Raw genomic sequence first — 18,903 nt, 5'->3', positions numbered from 1 at the left:
AGCAACTTCTTACTCAACACGTCTCTGGAGGCAAGGGAACAAAAGCAAAAATGAACTATGGGGACCTCATCAAAATAAAAATGTGAAGGAAACAATCAGCAAAACTAAAAGGCAACCGACACAATGGGAGAAGATATTTGCAAATGACATATCAGATAAAGGGTTAGTATCCAAAATCTATAGAGCTTATCAAACTCAACACCCAAAAAACAAATAATCCAGTGAAGAAATGGGCAAAAGACATGAATAGACACTTCTCCAAAGAAGACAGCCAGATGGCCAACCGACACATGAAAAAATGCTCAATGTCACTCATCATCAGGGAAATACAAATCCAAACCACGAGATACCACCTCACACCTGTCAGAATGGCTAACATTAAGAACTCAGGCAACAACAGATGTTAGCAAGGATGTGGAGAAAGAGGATCTCTTTTGCATTGTTGGTGGGAATGCAAGCTGGTGCAGCCACTCTGGAAAACAGTATGGAGGTTCCTCAAAAAACTAAAAAGAACTACCCTACGACCCAGCAATTACACTACTAGGCATTTACCCGTGGGATACAGGTGTGCTGTTTCGAAGGGACACATGCACCCCCATGTTTATAGCAGCACTATCAACAATAGCCAAAGTATGGAAAGAGCCCAAATGTCCATCGATGGATGAATGGATAAAGAAGATGTGATATATATACACAATGGAGTATTACTCGGCAATCAAAAAGAATGAAATCTTGCCATTTGCAACTACATGGATGGAACTGGAGGGTATTATCCTAAGTGAAATTAGTCAGAGAAAGACAAAAATCATATGACTTCACTCATATGAAGACTTTAAGACACAAAACAGATGAACATAAGGGAAGGGAAACAAAAAGAATATAAAAACAGGGAGGGGGATAAAACAGAAGAGACTCATAAATATAGAGAACAAACTGAGGGTTACTGGAGGGGGTGTGGGAGGGGGGGATGGGATAAATGGGTAAGGGGCACTAAGGAATCTACTCCTGAAATAATTGTTGCACTATATGCTAACTAATTTGGATGTAAATTTAAAAATAAAATAAAAAATAAAATAAGATTTGATTTATGTTGGTTAAGGGTCCAACTCTTGATTTTGGCTCAGGTCATGATCTCATAGTTTGTAGGATCGAGCCCCACGTTGGGCTCCGTGCTGACACTGTGGAGCCTGCTTGGGACATTGGGACATCTCTCTCTCTCTCTCTCTCTCTGACACTCCACTACTCATACTTTCTCTCTCTCAAAATAAATACACATTTAAAAAAATATTTTAAAAATAAAATAAGATTCAATTGCAGACCTAGAACTCCATTATCCTGGAAGGAGGAAGAAATGGTTCTAGCCCTCATGCACTGGAAGATGAGAACCTAATGCAATAATGAGATGCAAATAAATTCACAGCATTAGTGCTGGGGAGAGAAAGGACTGTGGCCTGGAAAAGAGATGCAGCCAAATCCAAAACAGAGCTCAGATGAAAATACTAAGGTTTGGGGGCTGCCTTCCTGAGATACAACTGAGGGCTGAGAGAACCAGTTAGGTTGGAGGGTCCAGTTGCATTCTGCCAAGTTCTAGGACTATCTGAGAGAGGCTAAAGAGGTAGTGCAAGCCTGTGTTTCTGAGAAAAGAATTGGAAAAGACTTGTGGTATACTGAAACCCTCCCCTTAGCAAAGTTAGGCTGTTAGGATGGGTGAGGGGTGTCGCATGGGGGCCTCTTAGGAAGAGGGAGCAGCTCATGCAAAGAGACAGCATGTGTCTTCCCTGGTTGGAGTATAGAGTTTTTTAGGCCATGGAGAACAGTGGAAAAGAAGCTGGAGAGGCAGGGCTAAGACAAGATCACGAAGAGCTATGTAAGACACATTCTATGGTTTGCACAGAGAGGAAATAACCCTATTCCTTTCACTTACATTCATAAGTAAGCAAGACTTATTCATGCCTTAAGGTCCAGCTCTCACTGCTGTCTCCTTTCCCCAAACTCTCTTAGTATGGATTGTGTTATTTGCATTTGTCTTTAGCATGTCTTGGCTTATTTTTCAGCTAGGCTTAAGTGTCTTGAGAACAAAAACCAAATATTTATTTTATATCTATATGTTTAACAATTCTTGGCACATTCATTCTTCTGAGAAACCTGTATTAGCCATGCCAAGCATGCTCCTAGGTAGCAAATACAATAAACATCCCTCCTGCTCTTCTAGAGCAAATGAGGGCAGCCCAGGACAGATGTTCAATATGTAAGTCCTGGTCTTTTGGTAAGACTGTTAAGACTGGTCACAAAATATGCAGTTGCACTAATGGATGCCTTGCTTTAAATATCTTTATAGAGATTGCTTTTACAAATACTACACAAAGGGCCACCTGGGTGGCTCGGTCGGTTAAGCATCCGACTTCAGCTCAGGTCATGATTTCACGGCTCATGGGTTTGAGCCCTGCATCAGGCACTGTGCCAGCAGTGCTGAGCCTGCTTGGGATTCTCTCTCTCTCTCTCTCTCTCTCTCTCTCTCTCGTCCTCTTTTCCTACCCCTCCCCAACTTGAACTTTTTCTCTCAAAAATAAATAAACTTAAAAAGAAAAAACAGGGGTGCCTGGGTGGCTCAGTCGGTTAAGTGGCCGACTTCGGCTCAGGTCATGATCTTGCGGTCTGTGAGTTCGAGCCCCTCATCGGGCTCTGTGCTGACAGCTCAGAGCCTGGAGCCTATTTTGGATTCTGTGTCTCCCTCTCTCTGACCCTACCCCGTTCATGCTCTGTCTCTCTCTGTCTCAAAAATAAATAAACGTTAAAAAAAATTAAAAAAAGAAAAAAGAAAAAACAAATACTACACAAAGAGACATCTTCATACATATGAATGTTTCTACAATGATAATTATATCTTTATTTACTTTCAGAGGGAAATTTTTCCAGATTATCACAGATCTTCCATGATTAAATAAAATTTCTATGGAATATTGTGAAGGGTGTTCCACAGTTCTTCAGTTATGAAAATGATGACATTGACTCTCAAACAATAGAAATCAATCCAAAAGATTTGCATCTGAGTTAGAAATGGAATATCTACCCACATTCTGTTTGATGTTAATTCACTTGCTCTGAATCAGGTAATAGATGGGATAAGAGTGGGAAAGGCAGTTAATTATAGGGAATTTTAAAAAGCTGCATTTAAAATCTCCATTATAGAGCGGCAATTTAGACCAAACTGCTTCAGAATGGTTTTATCAGTGCTTCTCCAGAGTGGTCCCCAGGGCAGCAGTTGGAGCGGCGCCCAGGAAGTTGTTAGCAGGTGCAGATTCCCATCACTCTCCTATGCTGCTAAAGCAGAAACTCTGGGCCTGGGTGTCTGCCCAACCCTCCAGGTGGTTTGTTGCTCACTAACATTTGAGAACCACCAGGTTTCCTCTTGCCTATTCTGGGAACCTTCACGGAAAAGAGAGTCCTTAGCAAAACTGTCCCTTATGTCATTGAACATTAGGGCAGGTGAGGCTTTAGAGAACATATAGACCAACTTTCCTGTGTTTTTTACAGATCTGGAAGCTGAAACCCAAAGATTATCAATGGCAACTAAAATTGGAGCAAAATGTGTTCTAGCATCAAAGCTGAGATACACAGGATGGACAGGCAGCTATAATTTTGCTTACTTAAAATAAATTTTCACTTTTCAAGGGTCCATTGTGTGGAAAACCCTTTATATTTAGGAATAGACCCAGATGTAGTTGCAAAACCAATCACATCTAAGGCTAAATCAAAATATTTGAAAATGTTCTGGAAAGAGAAAAAGCCTTAATTCAGTGACTAAATCGAGAATTCCCTGACCAGAAAGATCAGACTTCACATCAGATTCAAACCTAAGCCAACACTCATGGCTTCTCAACCAGTCAGAAACTAGGAATATTTCCCTGCCTTATTCAAAAAGTTCCTTAAGAGGATAAGACAGCTTTCCCAAGTAATAGTGTTGGCCCAGAGCAATGGTTAAGAACACAAACAAGCCTTAGACCACCTGCTAGTGGTAATGGTCTTGGGCAAGTCACCTTAGTTCTCTGTGCCCCAGGTCTCCATCCACCTCAGAGGACAGTGTAAAAGCTCCAAATATTAGTAGCAGTATTACCAAACCCACAGTGTGGACTATTTGTGTGCTATTTTCTACTTATGAAACAAGCACCTTTACTGAATGTCAGAGAGCTATTTCCATTATACTGGGTGGTGTCTATATTGGTCTAGCGACACTGATGCATCATGACACCTAAGTAGCAATAAGGGAAGGTTAAGGGCATAATTAGTGTTACAGTAGAAGGGTCACCAATTGCCCTCCATAGCAGCTCCATCTCCAACTGAGCCTCAGAGCAATGTGCCCTAACAACTAAGCAAACAGCCACAAGTGATTTGAGACCCCAAATTATATGGTATCTCATTGACAGATAAACTTTTCCTGCAAATGTCCTCACCCAAGGAAAATCTTCAAAATATTTTGTAGCAGCCTAATAAATACTTCGTGGCTAGAAGTGTCCAGAGTGTATCATTTATCATCTTTGTGTGCCTGAGGACACAAATGCTTTGAGGATATCTCTTAAAGGGAAAAATACCCTGTTACATCTTCAACCATGGCATCCCAGTGCTAAAACCCCTTACCCTGCTATGAAACTTGGCAGTTCGATAAGACTTGGGTGACAGATTGTACACCGTGTAGTGGTCAAGATGTCTGGAATCCAAAAAGCTTCGGATGTCATCCACCTGATTCCTGAATCCTATGTCAACATTGTCCAGAGGAAAGGACATCACTAGGAGGGATCACAGAGAGAGAATATCGGTTAAATGGGTATGCTGTTGCAATGAGCAGCAACTGAAAGCTGAGCTGTTAATAAACATGAGAAACTTACCAATAATTCTGGAGGTAACATAAGTAAAGTCTAAATCTCCCTTCGTGTAGCTAAAAGCAAGACAAGAAAGGGTGCTCATTAAAGTGATCCAAATATGCCAGGATATCCCCCTCTCGATCACTTGCCCATCATGACTTGGACACTTCATCCAGTAGGCGTTTTTACTTAGCTCAAGTTTTTTTTTTACTTAGCTCAAGGCCTTCTCTCTAACAAAGGATAATTGTTGAGAGAAGCAACCCATACCCTCAGGAGCGTAAATCTACCACTCCAACTGATGTACCCCAATACCCTTTGTAGGTGACACTTCCTGAACAGAATCAATCTCAGAATAGAAAACAGTGCTTATTCATTAACACTGATTATTCCAGCCTCTTTGCCTGCTTGAACATCTCCTGTAAGTGTGAACAGTGAGAGGGTAGGTAAGGAAGTGATGGAGAAACAACAAGGGATATCTTTTCTCTGTCCACCAGGCCCTGGTTGGCAATTGCTGGTAAGGGATAAATTTTGCCTTTGAACAAAGATTAAAATCTTGATTAATCTTTTGGGCTTGACATTTGAATTTATGATTCAAAACTGCACATTACAACCTAAAGTGATCTTAGAATTTTCTAATACCTAAGTATAAAATAGAATTCATATGGTCTGCTTATAAGAATTTTCATACAGCAGAAGGGTAGAAAATGTCTTCCACTAAACAAGATTCAAAGAGCTACTAAGATACAAAAAATAAATGCTTCCATTATAATCCAATGAGTATTTTTCAGATTGCATGTGCATTATTATCTCATTTAACTTCTCATTTAATTCTCAAACCAACCAAAGATATGAATCCTACCAGAGTATAAAAGTCAAGCTCAGAGAGGTTAATTAAATTGCCTAGATCACATGGTTAACAAGAGCAGATAATGCATTAGAACCCAGGATGCTGGATTCAAAAGACAGGGATGGCAACCAGTATATTTTAATATAAAAATGCACTGAGTCCTCCTGGCCTGTGCTTGTAGCTTCCGAAGGCCTCAACTTTATGGCTTCAATGACATTGCTTGGTTGATCAGATTCCATGCAATTATATCACACAATTGACAGTCCTTGAGCCAGAAAATCAGTTGGCTGGTAACCAGGTAACCAGATCCTTTGGAGGCACGGAGGTCCATTAACTTAACTGGGAAGAATGCACATACCTGGTAACAGATTGTATAACTCTGGAAGATGTGTCTTTGAGGGTGTCTTTCAAGTTGTCCTTTAAGTTACTGAAGAGCCTCCCTGCACCTCCTTTCACCATGTCGAAGAGACCTCCCCCATAGCTGGGCTCCATGTCTGGGGATGAGGCACCTGCCAATGAAAAACAGAAATGGAGCTGATACACAGACTACATGATCTCTCTTCATTCCCATAACATACGCAGACCAGGAAAGATATTCCTGTAAGTTATGCTCGCTCTCAGAAGTTACTGACTCTGGGTTACTGCAGTGCTGCTGGGCCTGGGAGACCAAGGGAAGCACTTTGCTAAGTCTCACATTTTTTAACATGAATATTAGAAAAAATGTAATTGTCCATGTGGCCTTCATTATACTTCTCTGAGACAATGCCCACATCAGAGGAAGAGCAGCTTAGCTTAGAAGTGTGTTCAGGGGCCTCCTCTGCCCTGCGAGGGAGTTGAATGTGTTAGAAGATTCATCTCATGCCTCTCCCGCTAAGTCATTCTTCATGTCCATCATGGAAAATAACCTCTCAGGGGCCTTTTAACAGTTTTTTTTTTTTTAATTTTTTTTTTCAACGTTTTATTTATTTTTTTGGGACAGAGAGAGACAGAGCATGAACGGGGGAGGGGCAGAGAGAGAGGGAGACACAGAATCGGAAACAGGCTCCAGGCTCTGAGCCATCCGCCCAGAGCCTGACGCGGGGCTCGAACTCACGGACCGCGAGATCGTGACCTGGCTGAAGTCGGACGCTTAACCGACTGCGCCACCCAGGCGCCCCCTTTTAACAGTTTTTAGGATGCATGGTGATCATCAGTATTATTTATCAAGTATTTCAGTTTTTCATTCCTTACAGCTTCACAAAATTGTACCTTCTGGTCCCTTGTCGTTAGCTCAACCTTGGCACCACTGACATTTAGAGCCAAATACCTCTTTGCTATGGGGGTGGGGATGCCCAGTACATTGTAGAGTATTTAGCAGCATCCCTGGCTCCTAGTCACTAGATAGCACCAGTAGCACCCCACTGCCACCAGCTGGGACAACCCAAATTGTCTCCAGACATTGGCACATATCCCCTGGAAGGCAAAACTACCCCTGGTTGAAAACCACCACTCTAGTCTATGATATGTCAGTGAAGGTAGGTACTGTGTGTCACTCAGGATACAGCACTTAACTGTGAGTGTGAAACTCCCCATACTTCTCATTCCCTCTCTGTGTTTCTGTCCGTCTCTCTCTCTTTCTTTGCCCTAGCGACTGGCAAGGTTTGAGATCATGGCTGCTCTGTCCAGGACTCCCAGGTCCTGGAATAGGAAACTGTGTGGCAGAGCTCCCAGCTGACCTTCAATGAACATGCAGGATGAGTGATGACCAACCCTTTATTATTAGAAGCACCCCCATTCCATTTTGGGAATGTTCCTCATCATAACACAACTTAGCTTACAAAGGCTGATACAGGAAGAAAGAAGGAACCTGCATAGAGGAGGCTAATGTAAACAATGGCCAGGTAGCCTCTTCAGCCTAGCAGTCAAGAGCAGGAGTCATTCTCAGCTGGGTTCTGGCTCAGCCTTGCTACTCCTGTGTGACCTTGGGAAGGAAGTAACAGTCTTTTTTTTTTTTAAGTTTATTTATTTATTTGGAGAGAGAGAGCAGGGGAGGGACAGAGAGAGAGAGAGAGAGAGAGAGAGAGAGAGAGGGAAAACAGAGAATCCCCAGTAGGCTCTGCACTGCCAGGGCTTGAACTCACAAACTGTGAGATCATGACCTCAGCTGAAATCAAGGGTCAGAGGCTTAACTGACTGAGCCACCCAGACACCCTGGAAGTAACAGTCTTTATAAGCCTCTTTCTTCCTGACTCTAAAATTGGGATAAAAATAGTGCCTTCTTCATAGGGAAAGGTTAAATAAGTGCATATAAAACTATTAGCATAGAACCTAATATATTTAGGGGCCAACAGACTGCAGCTAACTATTATTATGTCACACCCCGAAATTCTTATGTTATTTTTAATCATTATTCACTTTTCAACTATATGATGACATCTCTTCTTTTTTAAAAATTGTAATATTTATTTACTTTATTTTAAACTGTAATATTTATAATGGACTTTAAAATATGTTAAGGAGGGGGGTGGTGCCTGGGTGGCTCAGTCAGTTAAGCCTCTGATTCTTGATTTCAGCTCAGGTCATGATCCCAGGGTCACAGGACCAAGCCCCACTTCAGGCTCTGCACTGGGCATAGAGCCTGCTTGAGAGTCTCTCTCCTCCTCTCCCTTGCCCCTCCCCCACTTACATTCATGCTCTCTCTCCCTCTCAAATAAAAAATAAATAAAATATTTCAAAAAGACAGATTTCATGTTAAGTATTCATATAAAAAATACTTCACAAGGAGATTTTTGGAGATTGTGGTAATAGTATCGTAAGTATACACACATTTTTTTTTCAATATATGAAATTTATTGTCAAATTGGTTTCCATACAACACCCAGTGCTCATCCCAAAAGGTGACCTCCTCGATACCCATCACCCACCCTCTCCTCCCTTCCACCCCCCATCAACCCTCAGTTTGTTCTCAGTTTTTAAGAGTCTCTTATGCTTTGGCTCTCTCCCACTCTAACCTCTTTTTTTTTTTTTTCCTTCCCCTCCCCCATGGGTTTCTGTTAAGTTTCTCAGGATCCACATAAGAGTGAAAACATATGGTATCTGTCTTTCTCTGTATGGCTAATTTCACTTAGCATCACACTCTCCAGTTCCATCCACGTTGCTACAAAGGGCCATATTTTGTTCTTTCTCATTGCCATGTAGTACTCCATTGTGTATATAAACCACAATTTCTTTATCCATTCATCAGTTGATGGACATTTAGGCTCTTTCCATAATTTGGCTATTGTTGAGAGTGCTGCTATAAACATTGGGGTACAAGTGCCCCTATGCATCAGTACTCCTGTATCCCTTGGGTAAATTCCTAGCAGTGCTATTGCTGGGTCATAGGTTAGGTCTATTTTTAATTTTCTGAGGAACCTCCACACTGTTTTCCAGAGTGGCTGCACCAATTTGCATTCCCACCAACAGTGCAAGAGGGTTCCCGTTTCTCCACATCCTCGCCAGCATCTATAGTCTCCTGATTTGTTCATTTTGGCCACTCTGACTGGCGTGAGGTGATATCTGAGTGTGGTTTTGATTTGTATTTCCCTGATAAGGAGCGACGTTGAGCATCTTTTCATGTGCCTGTTGGCCATCCGGATGTCTTCTTTAGAGAAGTGTCTATTCATGTTTTCTGCCCATTTCTTCACTGGGTTATTTGTTTGTCGGGTATACACACATATTTAAAGTCATCAAAATGTATACATTAAATGTGTGTAATTTTTATATATCAACTATACCTCAATAAAGCTAGAAAAAAATAAATTGGAAGAAAAAGGAAAGTTGGAGGAGGAATCTATAGATCAAAATATATTAAGAGACAAATCAGCCAATGGGGCACCTGGGTGGCTCAATTGGTTGGTTGAGCATCCAACTTCAGCTCAGGTCGTGATCTCACTGTCAGTGTGTTCGAGCCCCGCGTTGGGCTCTGTGCTGATAGCTCAGAGCCTGAAGCCTGTTTCAGATTCTGTGTCTCCCTCTCTCTCTGCCCCTCCCCAACTCATGCTCGCGCGCGCTCTCTCTCTCTCTCTCTCTGTCAAAAATAAATAAACATTAAAAAAAAATTTTTTAAAGACAGATCAGATCTTGTTTGGAACTTAATCCAAGCAAACTATAAAAAATTAATCACATTTATGGGGCGACTGGAATTTGAGCACTTCCTGAGTATTTGATATTAAAGGTTTACTGTTACTTTTTTAGGGGTAATAATACTGTAGTTATGTTCAACAACAGTCCTCACTTACCAGAATAAATACTGAAACATTTATAAATGAAAAATTGCAATATTTAAGGTTTTTTTTTAATAAATAAAAGATAAAGATACGTGTAATGAGAACCATAATTACGAACGCTCATGTAACACTGAACTATCTGCTAGGTATTATTCTAAGCATTTTACCAATATTTATTCATTTAACCCTCAAAGCATACCTGTGAAGAAGATATTATTATTATTTTCTTTCACAGCTCAGAAAACTGAGGCAGAGAGCTTAAGAAACTTGTTCAAGGGTGCACAGCTAGTGAGTAAATGGTAGGGTTTGGATTTGAGCCTTAGGCAACCCTTCCAATCACATCCCTCTTTCTTACCCTAATACTATTCTGATTTTTATATGTATCATTCCAAATTTCTTTAAACATTTATTATATATGTACTTATCCATAAGCAATATATTAATATTGTTTTCCATGTTTAAAGCTGTTTATAAATGGTTTTGTGTTTGCAATTTTCTTTCTTTCCTCACTATGATTTAAAATTATTCTATGATGGTGCTACCTGTAACTTTATCTCACTTAACGTATGATCCATTACCACACTGATGGACGGTCGGGTCATTTACTATAACAAACAATGTGGTTATGAACACATTGCCTTGATTATATACAGGAGATTCTCTCTAGGTTATATGTAGGAGTAGAATTTACTAGCAAGAAGGATATGCACATTTTTAGATTTCTAGATATTGACCAGTTATTTCCCAGAGTAGTCATATCAGTTTAAACTCTTACTAGTAGTGCTGTACAACACTTGGTTATTGTTTGACTTTATAATTTTACCAACCTGGTGAGTGTGAAGCAATATCTCATTTTGGTCTTGTTTTATGATTTTTCCCCAGTTAGCGAGTTGTGTATCTTTCACTGTGTTTATTGGCCAGGCAGCTGTTCTTTATGTTTTTTTAAGCTCATTTACTTATTTTGAGAGACAGTGTGAGTTGGGGAGGGGCAGAAAGATAGGGAGAGAGAGAATCCCAAGCAGGCTCCACACTGCCAGCATGGAGCCCAACGCAGCGCTCGATCTCACGGACGGTGAGATCGTGACCTAAGCTGAAATCAAGAGTCAGATTTAACCGACTGAGCCACCCAGGCAGCCCCAGGCAGCTGTTCTTTAAATCATACTTCAGGTTCCCACTAAACTCTTATGTGCCATCTGAATGGCAATACATATACCTATAAATACTTGCTGACTATTGTGTACTTTCATCCTCATCACAAAAGCCATTAATGCCTAAGTCACCATTAGGCATCTGCTTGAAAATACGGCTCTATTAGAAATTGCAAAGAACAATCGAGGCTGGTGAATAAACAAACAAGTGGACACATGGACAAATATGAATGATGTCTACCACTAACTGAGTTCCCCTATGTATAGGAACTCTGGACTTTTTTGTTAGCACAATTTCACATAGTGGGAAAGAGGTAGAATGTTTATTATCCCCATTTTATAGATGAAGAAATGAACTATCAAAGAAAGGAAGCAACTGTCCTAAAATCTCAGCTGACTAGTGGCAGAGCCAGGGATTCAAAGCCAGATCTGCACAATCCAAAGCCCAGGCTACTTCTACTATCTCCCACTATTTTACAGCTCCATAGCAGCTCCGTTCTAACAGCTGTACTTGGGGTGGTCTTTACCTGCCTTACACACAACCACCCCTCCCCTGTTCCTTGCCCTCCTCCACCTCCCGCCTGTATGCCTTTCACCTGGCTGCCCTCGGCAGCAGATGTCCCCACAATAAACACTCCCATAAATCACGGCATCTGTCAGACCAACCAAACCAATCTCATTATTTAGGCAGACAGCCTGTGTCGACCCCACTGCCTCACGGCCCTAAATAAAATGCCACCAATTGATCTGATGGGCAGCCCCACAGATTAGGACTATAACTACAGATCAGAGAATGTCCTCCTGGGTTCTGTTTCTCTATGACATAGAGCATATTATTTCCCTTTAAACACATCCTCACATAAAAAATCTGTACTGTGTTTTCATTTTAAATATATTGAGGATAGAGTGGTATAAACTGTTTGCAATTCCCCCATTTCCATCGAAAGTTTCTACTCCAGCCTGAATACCCTTGTTATATACCATTGTTCTAAGAGATGACACCAAATTGATTGTTCAGACCTCTCTTGGACTCTTTTTTTTTTCTTTTTAAATATAATTTATTGTTTTGTGCCATAACAGAACTCCATGGTACCAACCTATTAAAAGATATAAATATCCTTGATCATTTAAAAATCAGACTCTCACCATCTCTAAGGCTGCACCCACTGTTGATTAGAACCTTAGAGCCCTGCAGAAACCAGACCCACTTGGCGGAATCTACCTGTAGCCTTTATATACCCATATTATATGTCAAATTAGGACACAAAAAAGAGAAGAAGGACGTTATCTGAATTTGCCCTAATGGTTCTTTTAGGTAGGTATTCTGGCTTTCCCTGAGGAGCTACATGAGGGCCAGAAGAATAGATTCTCCAAAGGCTATGTAAGTCTCAGCTGAGAGAAAGCACAGAGGGGCTTCAAAAAAAAACGACACAGTAGAGGGAAATGGTGAAATCAGAAAGTAATACACAGAAGGCAGAAGAAAAATAACGGCTGTTGCAGATCAGGGGTTGACCAACTATAGCTCATGGGTCAAATCCAGTCTGCTGCCTATTTTTGTACAGTCTGTGAAATAAGAATGGCTTTTACATTTTTATATGGTTGGAAAAAGTCACAGGAGAAAATGTTTAATAAGGTGAATATTAATTGAAGGTCAAATCTCAGTATCGATAAGTAAAGTTTTATTACACTCATACATACAACCACACTCATTCCTTTACATACTGTCTGTGGCTGTTTCCATGCTACTATGGCAGAGTTGAGTCACTGTCACAGAGACCTCATGGTCCACAAAGTTAAAGTATTTATTATCTGGCACTTTTTAGAAAAAGTTTTCTAATCCCTGCACTAGCTGGTTGAAAATACTTGCATTCTGAGGAACCCAAACCTTGCCACCTCCAACATACTTCTAAATGCTATGACTAAATGGCAACTAGTGGGAAAACACCCTGAGTTTACTAAAGGTTCCTCAGGGATTTGTGGGTCTTAGAGGGTGGGAGGTGGCAAGGTTAGAGCTGATAGAGCATGAGAGTGCCATCCAAAGAGAAAGATCCAGGTCTGTGCCTGGAAGACTCCAAGTAGATTCTTATTCTATGCTGTCTTGTCATTTTAAAATGTAAACCCACCAAAGACCAGCGCTAAAAAAAAACTGCACCCTGTCCCCGTGTCATTTCTAAGGATACACAAGTTTTTCCTAGGATTCCTAATTTAGGAGACAAGACACAGCATCCCAACTGCTCCCAAGTCATGGGAACTCACCACAGGTAGAATCTGAGTGGTTCTCCCTTGGAGAGTGAGTGACACAAAGCTTGTATCTCTTGGGAGAGAATCTCTGCTTCCCACTGGACTGTGAGTTAGCTATTTGTCTGTATTTATATCATGCTTCATTCCAAAAAATATTTGAGCTGGTTTAATACTTATTTGGGATAGAATATATTTTTAAGAAGACTAGCACAAGCGTTAAGGCTGGTCTTAACTGACTTTATGAAATAGGATAAGTAGGCGTGGCTACTTTTCATTAACATCTTAATGATTTGTCAGCCGTAAGAAAATACTATTATGAGAAGTATTATGAACTTCTTTATTCTATGTAACTTTTTTTGTTGTTGTAAAACCTAATAATGTAAATTATAGAAAATTTAGACCTGTATTATGTGCTAGAACAGAGCTCCATGGTACCAACCTATTAAAAGATACAAATATTTGATCATCTAAAAATCAGACTCTCACCATCTCCAAGGCTGCACGCACTGTTCGTTAGAACCCTGGAACATTCCCCGTGTATGCTCCTACTGCTCACATAAATATGTATCCATGGCACCCTAGGCTGCATACAACTTTGCTTAGTGACCCCCAAGAAAGGAGGCTCCCCCATAAAGTACTGCCATCAAAAGAAAAGGATGGTATGCAAAGATTTAGCAAACCAGATATTCACTGAGGTATTGTTTATAAAGGCGAGAGACTATAAATAATGTACCTCTCCCACAGTAAGAGAAGTGGGTGAGCACCTCTAACAATGCCACAAAATTAGCTACTGAAACCACTTTGTAGAAAAGTACAGAGGCTCATGACAAAGAATTAAGTAAAAAACAAGCAAGATACAAAACACACAAAGTCAAATCTCATTTTTGCAAAAGAAGATTATTTGAGTTTAGAGAAAGAATTTAGACAATTCAATGAACATAAAATAAAAATAACAAGTCAAGCTTACTGAATGCCTACTAGGTATCAGGCACTAATCGAAATTCTTTATATTCACAACCACCCTATGAAGGAGATACCATTGCTGTCCCTATGTTCCACATGAGGAAACTGAAGCAAAGACACATCAGTGACCCACCCCAGGTCCCAGAGATAATAAAGCCAGAATCTGTACCCCGGCAGGCTGCTCCATAGTCTAGGCTCTTAGCTGCTACATTTTCAAAATAATTACAGCAATGATATCTAAGTAAGAGAATGATAAGTGATGTTTTATTGTTGTTGAACTAGAATGTCTAAATTTTCTATAATTCACATTAATAAGTTTTACAGCAAAAAACAAGCTACATAAAATAAAGACAACAGCCAAATGCTATGCTGTTAAGCTTCAGTATGTCAGTTCTCAGTGGCTGTGGAGACCTCCATCCTCTGTGTACAATTCATCAGAGTTCATGGCCACAAAACGGTTTCTCAGCCCCACCTGTAAGATGGAGGCCAACACTGTCCACAAGCCCTCGAAGAGCCCTGTGTGGAGCCTTCACTCTCCAAGTGGGATGGAAACTTGCCAGGAGTATCCTTCAGTACCTGATTTTTTTTCTAAGACCCAAGACCCTGCTTCATCAGGGTAGTAACTGTCTCAGCTCTGGTGAGAACACTCAAGCTAATCCAATACATCAGGACAGGAAAGAGATGGCAAAGGACCCTTGGCAAAATTGAAGTTCTTGGGCTATCAGCCTTTCTCATTAGGTCCTCACAGCCTCCACAAAGACAATCCTGTAGAGCATCACCTTCTCAATTCAGGAACACCTTTGTCATCCAGGTCTAGTCATGTTGAGTTGTCATAGCGTTCAGCCCATTTGAGGGGTGACTGATAACCTGAATTTTGACATGATGATCTATCTGTTCGTGTTCATGCTCCTTTTCACCAAGGGGACATGATTTTCTGTACTTATTTGTTATAATGCCACAAATGTCCTTTCCTACCGTCTACAAAGTTGGGACCTTGCAGAGATGCACTATTAGCTCCTATCCTAGGAAAACACTATTCCTTCTCCAGGACACTCAGCAAGGAGCAGAGAACCAGTGTCATCATCACAGAAGGCTTCATCCTTCCTTGTTTATAGCAGACTTTTCAGCTCTTGGCTTCCTGCAATTAGAGAAATGGATCACATAGGGGATAAGAACTAGATCTACCATGAAAAAGCCCACTGCCTTGGCTTCCAGAATCAAAGGCTGCTTACACCTTATTCCTCTTACACCCTAGTTCAGGACAGCTTAGAAAAAAGCCTGACACTGGGGAGACAGGTCTTGACTGAACACTTCACTTTTCTACCTAAAAACTCTGTGGCCTTAAGCATGATATTGTACTCCTCTCAGACCTCTTCTCCCTCTGTAAATGGGAACAAATTGAGAACAAAAACTTTCCTACATGTCTCATGGCATCAAAAGGATCAAGTGAGACCATGCATGTCAACATGATTTTTTTAAGTTTATTTATTTAAGTAATCTCTACACCCAACATGGGGCTCGAACTCATGACCCTAAGATCAAGAGGCACATTATCTACTGACTGAGCCAGCCAGGGACCCCCAATGTGATTTTTAAATAGTGAGATTTTCTAAAACAACCAGGAATTTTTATTTTAATTCTTAGAAATTCAGCTCTCATGTAAATGAGTCATTGGATTGCCTGCCACAAAATACACAAGAATCCAATTAAATATAGCAATTTCACAGAAAAATAAGTAACTTTAAGCAAAAACAAACAAAAAAACAATATTCCTTGTGCCAACAAGAGGCTAGGAATGGAACAAAGCCACCACAGTCAAATATGGGCTTTAAGCAGCTAGACCTGGTTTGGATTCAACTTCTGCTACAGCTGGCTGTGTAGCCTGCAGAAGTTAAGCAACTAATAAAAGTCTTGGTTTCCTTATCTGTAAACGGAAAGCATTAAGAGAATATCACATAGGATTGTGGTGAGGACCATACAAGAAAGTTCTATAAGCCCTTAGCATACTGCCTGCTGTGTTGTATGCCCTTAGTAAATGATAGCTACCAGGCGGCTCTGGGGAATGGAAAGAATTAAGCGGTGAAAAAGGCTGTCTCCAGCAAAATTTCACAGGCTCAGCAAAAAAAGATCATGCCGTTCAGTGTCAGGGTTGATAAAGCCAGACTGGACAACAAGGACAGAACCTCTTTCCAGAGCTTCAGCTACAGCACATGTAAACTCCTCACTCGCAGTAGTTCGGTATCCTGAATGTTTAACAGAGGTGAACTTCTTCGTAGCTCTGGGGTTTCCTCGTCTCATCTTGAAGTGATCTGGTGGCTGGTATGGGAAACTATTATGTGCTATGCGAATATCCAGGTTCACACAGATTCAGTGGTACTGGTTTTTGAAATACTGAAATACTTCCACACTATTTGGCACACAGTATGAACTATTAAAACTGTAAGTCACTTAGAAAACTACAAGTCACTGCACGGCAGCCATCCTAGACATGGACAGATCTGGCAGCTGCTTTAATGAATGGGGGCAGAGGCCTGGGCATGTGCACCACCTACTAGCAGTTCCAGAGAGCTCAGCGCTGGCAGGCACAGGCCACAGAACAGGTGGTGCCAACAATTCGGGCTTTGAGGGCCCAGACCATGTAGGAAGAGCTAGTATCCACCTGCATCACGGCCCTGACAAATCAATGGTACACCCAGCCCTTCTTTGACCGGAATAAGGTCCTGGGGCTCTTACAACAATCAAATTAATTGGGAAGCCGCTGGAAGGATCTGATGCCATTCCCTATGTCAAACAGCGGCTCAGCAATGGTGAACATTTAGCGACAGGGACACTCTAGAGAATGTCCAAAATCAACAACAAAGAAATGAAAATTAGAATAATTTGTGTTATAAATATTATCACCTGCTAAATAGCTATATGTGCACATATTTGTTTAGAAAATAAAAAGGAGCTATACTTCCCCCCCCCAATTCTAAAACTCTAACACTATCATCATTTAAAAAACATTTTTTGAGAGAGAGAGAGCATGTGCATGCGCACACATGCAGACAGATGGGCAGAGAAAGAGGGACAGAGAATCTTAAGCAGGCTCCATGCTCAGCACAGAGCCCAACACAGGGCTTGTTCTCATGACTATGAGATCATGACCTGAGCCTAAATCAAGAGTCAGACGTTTGACTGAGCCACCCAGACAGCCCAGACACTATCATCATTTTTAAAAGGTCATGTATTAGAAAAAGGAACCTTCCTTCACTGTTGGTAGGAATGTAAACTGGTGCAGCCACTGTGGAAAAAGGTTTGAAGGGCCTCCCAAAAAATAGAACTACCATATGACACAGTAATTCCACTGATATTTACCCAAAGAATATGAAAACACTAATTCAAAAGGATACATGCACCTTTATGTTTATTGCAGCATTATCTGCAATAGCCAAATTATGGAAGCAGCCCAAGTGTCCACTGATAAATGAATGGATAAGGAAGATGTGGTATACAGACACAGTAGAATCTTATCCATAAAAAAGAATGAAATCTTGCCACCTGCAACAACATACATGGATCTAGAGAGTAGTGCTAAATTAAATGCCAGTTAGAGAAAGACCATATAGTTTCACTTATATGTGTAATTTAAGAAACAGAATAAAGAACAAAAGAGACAAAACCAAAAAACAGACTCAACTATAGAGAACAAACTGATGGTTACTAGAGTGGAGGTGGGGGGTGGGGGATGGGTAAAACAGGTGAAGACCTATTAAGAGCACATTTATCTTGATGAGCACTGAATAATGTAGAGAAGTGTTGAATCACTATAACATACACCTGAAACTAATATAACACTGTATGCTAACTAGACTGAAATTTTTTTAAAAGGCCGTCTATTAAACACATACTCCAGGCACTCTGCTGAGCAGTTTCCATAAACTATGGAGTTAGACCTTCACACTAAGCACAGTGGCAGGTAGGAGTCCCACTGAGGAAACTGAGGCTTTGGTGAAGTTTAGTCCCAGCCGTGGCAGAATGAAATGGAACCCAAGTTTGGCTGGATCCAAACAAAGCCTCTGCTCTTATATACCTCCCATCCTGACATCTTTTATTTTAAAAATTTTTTTTTCAACATTTATTTATTTTTGGGACAGAGAGAGACAGAGCATGAACGGGGGAGGGGCAGAGAGAGAGGGAGACACAGAATTGGAAACAGGCTCCAGGCTCTGAGCCATCAGCCCAGAGCCCGATGCGGGGCTCAAACTCACGGAGCGCGAGATCGTGACCTGGCTGAAGTCGGACGCTTAACCGACTGCGCCACCCAGGCGCCCCGTTCCTGACATCTTTTAAAAGAACTTTGTCTCTCATGGCCCCATTCTCCCACCTCACTTTGGACCCCCATCCTAGAATTTAGGCAGTCTGACTTGAATAAGAATTATTTATGAGTGGGTCTGACCCACCACACTCAATCCCAGTGATTCTGAGTCTTCAATAACACAGACAATATTTCACTTCTTTACAGCCCCCTAAAATCTTGGCACAATACCTGATACGCAGAAGGCACTCAATAAATGTATATGAAACCGGGCTGCTGTGGAATACAGGAATAAGAAAGA

At 41.0% G+C, this 18,903-nt stretch overlaps 1 protein-coding gene across 4 annotated transcripts in view; it reads right to left on the bottom strand.

The window, feature by feature from the left end:
• DNAJC6 (DnaJ heat shock protein family (Hsp40) member C6) overlaps positions 1-18,903 on the bottom strand; it is a 150,992-nt gene that overhangs the window by 41,530 nt on the left and 90,559 nt on the right. For 3 of the 4 annotated variants that reach the window (XM_040470511.1, XM_040470512.1, XM_040470510.1), the window contains exons 2-4: positions 6,065-6,215; positions 4,884-4,933; positions 4,636-4,784 (exon numbers count right to left, since the gene is read on the bottom strand). In XM_040470511.1, coding sequence (XP_040326445.1) covers positions 4,636-4,784; positions 4,884-4,933; positions 6,065-6,215 — 350 coding nt within the window. Of the gene's footprint in view, positions 1-4,635; positions 4,785-4,883; positions 4,934-6,064; positions 6,216-15,280; positions 15,423-18,903 lie in introns of those variants that run through there. The other variant, XM_040470513.1, reaches the window with a different exon arrangement.

This window comes from Herpailurus yagouaroundi, unplaced genomic scaffold, assembly GCF_014898765.1.
Source record: "Herpailurus yagouaroundi ecotype Mexico unplaced genomic scaffold, PumYag 77, whole genome shotgun sequence".
Classification (NCBI taxonomy): Eukaryota; Metazoa; Chordata; class Mammalia; order Carnivora; family Felidae; genus Herpailurus; species Herpailurus yagouaroundi.
Note: the sequence above shows the minus strand (reverse complement) of the source record. Positions and strands in the feature narration are given on the sequence as shown.